Raw genomic sequence first — 9,195 nt, forward strand, 5'->3', positions numbered from 1 at the left:
AAGAAAGCTCACTCATACCTTTCCTAACAGCTACGAAAAGACCGTCCGCACCTGACAGCAGGAGGAAAGAACCTGGGCGAATTGCCAATTTTACACGTTCTAAGACTAGTATTTCTTGCTTGCGTAGCTTAAATCTTCGTAGCCTGCCATATCTTCTGCTTCCTATATTCAATTAGTAATAACTTAGTCATGCTGCGCTTCTTGTTGAAGAATGGGAATAGATAGATAAAGAGATATGAACCCGAATTCCCCCGGAGGTATCTTTCGAGATTAAGATGAGACGAGAGCGAGTGAGAACGTGAAGGAATTCTAAAAGAACTCTAATCGTCCCCATAGCGAAAGAATAAAACAGAAACGTAACGGGCGGCAGAAGATGGAAAATGGGATCACTGTCAGAATCGTCAGACATCGAGCAGAATAGACATACGCGCTCTTAGGATCGTTGATCATAAATAGACTATTTACAGCAGCGAACGACGCCGGCGTCTCGGTTCTGCATTCCTCTATCAAACGTGCAGAATCTTCGGTAGGATTTCGCTCTCGATCAGCAGCTCCCGATCCTCGTGCGGTCCCGGCTTCCGGCGGACCATTATCACAACGGTGAGCGCTACCAGCACGAGCGCCAGCAGCGCCACGAACACGCCCAAGATGACAATCTCCTTGGAGCTACCGGACGCCACATTCGACAGCTCTCCTCTGCTCCGGTTAAACGGCCAAAAGCTATGATGCCGATGGTGTTGCTGCTGCTGCTCTGCGAACATCTGCAGATCGTCGTCATCCACCGGGGAGGGTAGAGTATCCTGGTCGGCGTCTACCCGGTTGGAAGTGATGGACTGAATGGCCGAGTTGATGGAACCATTCCCCAGCGCTGGTGGCGGTGGTGGAGGTGGCGACGGTGGAGGAGTTTCAGTCGTGGTGGAGGTAGTACCCTGCAGACTCACAATCACCGCCTCACTGGTGTCGACGAGCAGGGACGACGAGCGGATAAGGGAATCCGTTTCCTGGCAAGAAATGATGTGTCCCCGGTAAGACCACGGCCTACAATCTAAAGAAACTCTCCATCAACACTTACCTTATTGCGGCAGGTAACATGCACGTGGTACTTTGTGTTTGGCCACAGGGACAGCTCCACTTTGGACGTTTCCGTCAGCAGGTTGCCGGTAAGGCCACCGCCGGAAATTTCCCACGACACCAAACACTGGTGGTACTCCTGCAGGTGAGGTTCTTCACTCGGTGTGTTCGGTGCTGGCCGGTTCGCTAATGTCTGCATGATGCGCGATACACCGTCACGCGCACCGACACCGTCCCGTGCGATCCGTGACAATCGCTCGACGTTCTCGCTGGCTGCGAGCGGTGATGGTACAACCGGATGCGGTTGATGCTGTACCAGCTCCTCCGGTGTCGTCCATTCGATGTCAGCCGTCACCACCGACTCGTTGCGTATCAAGCGTACCAGGCTCAACAGTAACCGGTGGGCCAGCTCGTTCTCCTTCCGGATCTGGTGGTTACGGTTGCACACGTCCCAGCACTCTAGAAGGAAGGACCGGTTAGAGAACTTCTGTGGACCACTGCATCCTGGAGGGTGGAGCTCTGTTTGCGTGGAATTCCCTGATTTAACTCCTGATGCTTCTCTTACGTCATGCTGAAACTGCTCTGATTTCTTCAACACGTTTTCTCAACAAGCTGTCCGATGTTTTCGAAATGGTCACAATATATCAACAAATTCCGTTCGCTACGGCTCGGTATTAAGATTACGACCGCGACACAGCTCCAAATCTCCAAAAAAAAAAACCGCCTAATGGCGCTAATGCAACACGCATCCACGCACCAGTTTGCCCGGATTGGGTTCACCGGCACCATTCCTTCCACCTTCACCACCATCCGAAACACACAAAACATCCCAAAACCCCCTCAATAGCAGTCATGGAACCTTGCGCGTCTTCCGAAGGTTGTCCCATAAATCCACAACCATTCTTCGGACAACTCGTCGGGATGCTCGTTAGGGACGGCCGATAAGCGCTATATACCGTCCACTAAAGCCTTCTCCCGCACCGTTGAAACCTGTTTCGCCACCGGTGTCGAACCGTTCGGGAGCGTTTTGTCTTTGCGCCTTATTAGCCTGTTATCTGTGGGTCGCGGCAGGACATAGTTTATGGGCTGTCCACCACCCCCCAAACCATTCTCGCACTCCCGCAAACGGTGCCAGTGACACTTCAAAGAATATGGATGGCCGAGACACGGTTCATCTTTCTTCCACGGTTAGTCCCAATCGGGCGACCTTCGTTCAGAAGCAGGTGCGTTCCCCGTACCCAAAGCAACCGTTTGAACTGTTCCCTTTTTATTGTTCTTCTCGAACATCGCATCGAAACTGATTGTTTTAAAATATCGATCGTTTCGACAGCATCCGAAAGAAAGGCAAAAACAAGACCCCGAAGCACAAGCATCACCTTACGGATCCTTGCCCGATCGATAAGCGTTGCCTTCCAGGGCAACCTTCGGGTTACATCAAACTTTTCCGTTCCCGTACTGGAACAACGGTAGAAAGTGGAACCCTCCCCCTCATCCATCCCCTCCTCCTTCTCGCACGAAACCTTCCTCACGGGGTGGAATGCAATCAGCACTGCATCAACACACCATTATCTCAACGGTACGGTCTCATCCGTCCTATCGGATGGACCCGCAACCACCGTAAAAATGTTGACCGGGTGTGGGGTATCTAATGGAATTGGAACATATACAACCCTTCCAACCCTGCAACGGTAGACCACTGTTCGCTGCAATACACCCGAGACGACCACATCACGGAGCCGGAGCTTAATTTCACTCCTTTTTTCCCCCCTCCTTTGTGGAGCAATGTGTGCCGGTGTGGGTGTGCATTTATGTTAAAAGGGGCCACAAGGCGGCACAACTTTCCAAAGGGGCTACTGCTTCACGTTTAATTGCTTTGCCAGCAGTATCTGTACTCGCCGTGCTTCAAAAAGTACTTCCAGTTCCGGATGCGCCGGGTGAAATTCTAACCGATACTCAACATATTTCTTTGGAAGGTGGATTTACTTTGATGTCAAAGTGTTGATCCTTAGGTTCTCGGGCCTTCACAATTACCTGGTGCTGCTCCTCACGCTGTAAACCCCTGTTTTTCCCTGGGAAACCGATGCTGCCAGCAACTCAAGTATTTCAGTTATCGTATTAAATAATTTCTGAAATTTCTACAACGAACAAAAACCCCTGACGACCTATGCTAAGCTACCGTACATCCCTAGACATCCTCCGTACATAGAATTATCGCTTACCATTGAGCATTCGCGCTGTTGTGTGCAGAGAATGTCCTTTATAGATCGCTGTGAAGAACAACAGAAAAAAAACAACACAATTAGTATAATAAAAGGTAGATAAAATCGACGCTATGCAATTTAATGTCCACACTAGTAAAATACAATCCAGCCTATCAGCATATTATGCTAATCTTTCTACAGAATTTTTCGTTCAGTTGTTGCACGCTGATTATTCCGGGGCGCAACAAACCCTCCACACCGGAAAGCTATTCCGACTGCAAACCACCCTGGTCGTACTACATCATCACCTCCGGTACCCAAACTCTCAAGCAACCGGGTTCGGCTACTTCACACGCTAAATGACAGCTAATTGCTTGGCTGCCTCTTGGCTGCAGATAGCAGTTTTAAGGAAACCAAAACGAAGCAGTAACGACAGCAAAGCAAAAAAAAACAACCAGCAGTACTGCCATAACAGTGCTGGACGTGCGCCAAACCAGCCGTTAAGTTATGTCCACCATTCAAACCTGGCACAGTCTGTTTTTCCGGACGATCTATTTTATGGTTTATTTGGTGTTTTTTTTTTCTTTTGCTTTCCGTTTCCACTGTTAGGTCCATATTCCCGATTCCTTTTTGGTGCTAAAAGATCTTTTCGTTTTTCTTTGCGCTGAGAGGAATATCATTCTTTTTCCCGTGGTGAGAAGAGTTAAGATTATGTGCATTTGATTTTGGCCAATATCCCAGGATTTGTGTTGCGGGCTCTGAAGTAGTTTGCCAACTGGAACTCTTTCGATGGTAGACTAGGAGGGTACTGACCAAGTTTTGTTAAGTAAATGTTGAAAATTGTCCAACAAATGTTATACTAATAAGTGCATTGAAGATATTGAAGATTGCAAGATATTCCTAATTTACACCGAGCTGATGTAGAAATAGTCGAATGATATTGAAGAATGAAGAAGTGTACAACGCAAACACACAATGTACAACTGAGCAAGACAACTAGAATCGACAACAAGGACAACAATCCTGCTGGAAGAATTTATTAATTCGTGCCAGATATCCTGTGAACTGCCAGGATACAATTAAGCGTCAATATATCCGCTTTAGACATGCCCTATACCCACACGAGAAACCCCCAGAGATGTTCGGAACTCTCTTCAAATCGATCACTAATATAAATGCCTCGTTCTATAAGGATATACCGCTTGGTAACCCAAACATGGGTTAAGACACCGGGTGTGTCACCCCGGTGTCCAGCCAATACCACAACATCCCGACAACTTCAATTTCCGGCACCATTCCAACCATCCAGCCTTAGAGGTCCCTCAGCGGAGAGTTGGAAACGAAATTATGCCGACGGTTTAATCACCGCTGTGTGCTGTTTACCGAGCCCGAAAAACCACCCAAGACGCCCGAACCAAAACGTCTTCCTGTCCTGATCGGACAAACACAGCCGCACAGTACACAACGTCCCAGCTCACAAGCATCTCCCCCCGGGAATGGTGACGGTGGTGAGATTTCCGTACCGAAACCCGGGCAACAATTCTGCAATTACGTGGCTTTTCGATTAAAAGCACTTCCGTCACGTTGCGTCCAACCGTACCGGTTGGGCATCTCCGGAACGTCTGTTCTCGGACAACGTTCCGTGCCCGGGGTACCCCTTTTTTCACCCCCACACCTCACGGTACCTTTACCATACGCTTAATTGGTATTGTTCGCTGGAAGGCAGTCGACACTATTACCGGCTTGATCCCGGAAGTGTAGCGGAAACACATTGCACATCACGCACCGGTACACGGGTTGTACTTCGCCCTCCCGTACGAACACTCGATCGAGCAGGTTCGCCCGTGTTTCGTGCTTGACGCTCCGAAATCCGAAATCCGATTTCAGATACGCGGAGAAGAAATTGCCACTTACTCGGTTCGGTTACGCGTCGGAAAATTCGGTATCATCCACTCATAACCACCACCTGTGTGCCAGCGCCAGCCGGGGATGTGAAAATCACCGCACCGCAGCCAGTGTTGGGACCCAACCCACGATTTGCATGTCTGATGATTTTTCGAATTTATCCATTTCCGGGGTTTTCGGTGCAGGAGACCCGAACCGTGGCTCGGAGGTGTTGGGATTCGAACAACTATCGATAAAACTTTTGCCCACTGTGCTGGTAGGCGTGTACGGTGGCTGGTTGGCTGGTGTGCGGGCTAGGAACGCACACCAAACAAAGCGACCACCAGCTTGTCCAGAGCCATGCCGGGGTTGCGCTCGGTTGCTGCTGTGATGTTTCAATAATGCAATTGATGGTGATGGCTTACCAATCGTACCGTACAGTCTCATGTCATCGGTGGAAACGATGGACAGTGTCTGGGTATCGAAACGCTACCCGATGTCTAGGCGATTTCCAACAGTTCCCCTGGCAGGATTTTCAACGGTAAAAGGTAGCTAGAGCGCTAATATATCGTCCTGTGGCTTTGAGGAATGGGTTGTCCATCTGTCGCTGGGCTTTGCGCGCACATCGAATCGTGTATCCGTGGTAGGGAATAATTGAAGAATTTCAATACAAAATTCCACTCATGTTCAGAAACAGTTACAAAGCTTGTTCGGTGGAACTGTTTTAAGGGATCTAAATTATAGCCTATTTCTTGGCTACCCTTAAGGAGTGTGTATGAATGAACTCCTATTCCCACCAAACATTCAGTATCACACAGGGCTACCTCCAATTGCAAGACCTGGCTATTAGACAAGCTCTGAGCTATGTTGCTCAGAGTCAGGAACAGGAATCTCAGAGTTGGATCTCTGGATGTACAGATACGTGAGATTAGCGTAACAAAAGTATGACTAATTAGTATCAGTGAAGACTACTTCCATTTGCAAGACCTAACCTTTTTTGAGGTCTTTACAACTAATCTAACAAATCTCAAATATTTCCAAGTATCTCATATCGATTACATCTTTATCTATAAAACCCTAGTTGCACAACTTGACTAATGAGACAAAGAGCATATAAGGCACTTTTCATCTCAGTGCAAACACCTGTACTTTTAAACATATGCTTATACTTTGAATTAGCTATCACGAATTTCTATTTAGAAGAATTCATTGGTAAATGACATTGGTTGGTACACTAATTGTCCCAAGGCCAGAACCTGCGTCGTTCAACATGGAGGTACCTTTGTTCATTCCAATGAAAACGACATGAAATTAGACGACCTTTCCGCTCACGCGCACATTGTTCCGAAGCGGCATTTTACGGCCCCCTTTTCTTGGGTATATATGTTCGCCTTTCGCCCTACAGAAAGGTATGTTTTCTCACTTTGGTACGGTCGCCCACTATTCTGCTGCCGTACCCTCCATTAAAGAAGATTCGAAGACCCATCAGACGAGAGGGATCAAAATATGATAAATAAATTCAGTACACATCTTTGCCTCCTTTCCGCATGTTCAGCTCCAAACCCTACATCGCCGCCAAAGAAATCCTTTTTCGCATCAAACTCGATTCTGTCCGATAACGATGTGGTACGGTCACATTTATTGGAGCGCCAATTTCTACCGGGCAGAGGAAAAAAAAGAACATTATAAAGCCAAAACCCACCATTCGGGAGTTCATCCTGTCGCATCCTTGTCACCCTCAGTCACTTCATGCCGCTCTGCTAGTCGCTGACGCTAGTTGACTAGCGAGCGCATTCACCTCACGTACGGCGCTGGGTGAGTTTTTCGGGGGTTTTTATTTTCCTTTGTCTGTTTGCACCATTCGGGACGGGTGAGCAGGCTGCATAGTAGCCCCCCTCCCACCCATCGTGTGACATGGCGCACATATATGAGGCAGCCACGAAGGAGAGTTCATTTACCTACTGGTTTTCTTCGCGAACACTTGAGAGAAGGAGTCTTGTCTTCGCAGTCGGATGCGTGTCAAAACGCTTCCTGCGGGTTGGATGCTGAAAAATTTGCATGCTGTGTGCGCACAAAACGGTCTTCCAAGAATGTATATGTGCTCCGCAGAAGTAATAACAAACGATTTTGTTACTTTAGAAAGCTACAATGTTTTTTTTTTTCAGAACAAATGATGGTAGCATGGAAACAGAAGTGTCGTTTTAGTTCGAATCTTAGTAAATCAGATCTGTCTTTATAAGCAGATAATTTGCGGTAAGCAATTCCACCTACAAGGTGAGTACGAAGGTAGCTCAGATACGTCGATGCTTCATATAAGACATATCACAAGGCGTACGGGGGAGGCCCGGTGGTGTATTGGTAACGGCTGGGGTCTTCACACGGCAGACCTGGTCCAAAATCCCATCTGGATCAATCTCCCGGAGCTAGAATTGAATATCCGACTACGTGGTAAAATAAGTCTAGTAAGCCAGAAATGTCAGGCATATGACCTACTAGGTCGTTACACCAAGAGGAGAAGGATAAGGGGCACACTACCGGGAAACTAGTCATATTGATTTTTACGCGATTGACCACGATTGTCCACCATTTTCTAGTCTTAGAGTATGAACTCTAGAAAGAAAATATTTCGAAAATAATTCACAGATACGTCAAGCGAAAATAATTTCAGAGATCCAGAGAGATCTGGTATCAGAGATTCAGATAAAAAAAAATCCAGACATTCAGATCTAGAGATCGTAATTGTGAAGTAAATAAAAAGACACATCCTAAAACTGTCCCAAAAGCTATTCGACTACTGAAGAAATATCACAGTTTGTTCTTAAAAATATGTTTGAAAATTCTTTGAAAAATACTGATAATTTTTTATTGGATCTTTTTGAATTTGACTGATTTGATAATTTCCCATTAAACATCATTTCAGTTTGAGGTATATTTTTCTATTCTCCATGCCACAAAACAACCATCCAAATTTATTACCCACGGTGAAATCAAAACGCTGAAATTGCACACACATACAGTTGGTCCGGATGCACTCGATTGAGATAAATTTGCAACCAGTCACGCTAAAAAAAAAAAAAGAGCAACAGACATCGTCGCGCCAACTGCAACCGGCGGCATTTATGATCATTGCTGATTAATATTCGTCAAGCTAATGCGTTGCCTTTTTGTTGCATTTTGTGATTTAAAGTGAAATAAAGCGATGGCGCAAATGGAGTACGCCCGAACATTACGGCGGATATGATGCATTTGGGCTGGGAAATCTTTTCTCGGTTCGACATTTGGGTTTGAGACGAATGTCTGGGAAGGCAACACTGAACAAACACAACGAGGAACAATGTCTGATGCGTCTCAATACGTTAGCATCTTGCGAAGGAGAGGGAGAACTCTGAGGTTTTTCTATTCCCCAGGCAACTTAAAACATGAATTTCACACACAGATATAGAACAGATTCGACCTATCATCTCAAACTTCCCGATTTCTTTTCTTTTTCGTGGTTCACCCTCCCCGACAGGCAACTAGTTACGGATTTGGCGTTCGAAATGTTTACCTTTTGCAGACAGCCCTCACGGCAGCGCGTCGTCGAACGGGTCCGGGCCGGTGTTGGAGCAGTCGCCAACCCGGCCGGCACACCGAGCCCATCGGCACCGGGCGTTGATCGGTCGTCGGTTGATAGTGGACGCCTTGGTTCGATTCGATCGACCACGAACTTGGCATGGAAACGGCGTGCCGCCGGGACGCTTACGTCGGACGTGTCCGGTGCAGCCAGCAGGATGCCAACGAGCGCAAACAGTACGCCGGCCCGTACGGCAATGGTTGAGACGTTAACCATCATTTCGGCACCCGGGACAACACTCGCGCCAACAATGCTTCCCTTCCCCGCCGGGAAGACACCAACAAGATGACAAGGGGGTTCGCCCAAACTATGCTATCGTGCAGATAACTTTAGCTTTTTCCTCTCGTGAGTAATACAGTAAACTTGAAGTCACCGAGCACTATCACCGCTAAGTCTGACTATTGTACCCGTTGATGTGCCAACGCG

The 9,195-nt window shown here is 47.3% G+C and overlaps 1 protein-coding gene across 1 annotated transcript; it reads right to left on the reverse strand.

The window, feature by feature from the left end:
* Positions 1 to 506: 506 nt before the first annotated feature.
* Positions 507 to 8,988, reverse strand: LOC128712362 (uncharacterized). Its single transcript, XM_053807260.1, has 4 exons — positions 8,704 to 8,988; positions 3,291 to 3,338; positions 1,073 to 1,528; positions 507 to 1,001 (listed from the first exon to the last, which is right to left on the reverse strand). The coding sequence occupies exons 1-4, from the start codon at positions 8,986 to 8,988 to the stop codon at positions 507 to 509; spliced, it is 1,284 nt and encodes a 427-aa protein (XP_053663235.1).
* Between the last annotated feature and the right edge of the window lie 207 nt (positions 8,989 to 9,195).

This window comes from Anopheles marshallii, chromosome X, assembly GCF_943734725.1.
Source record: "Anopheles marshallii chromosome X, idAnoMarsDA_429_01, whole genome shotgun sequence".
Taxonomy (NCBI): Eukaryota; Metazoa; Arthropoda; class Insecta; order Diptera; family Culicidae; genus Anopheles; species Anopheles marshallii.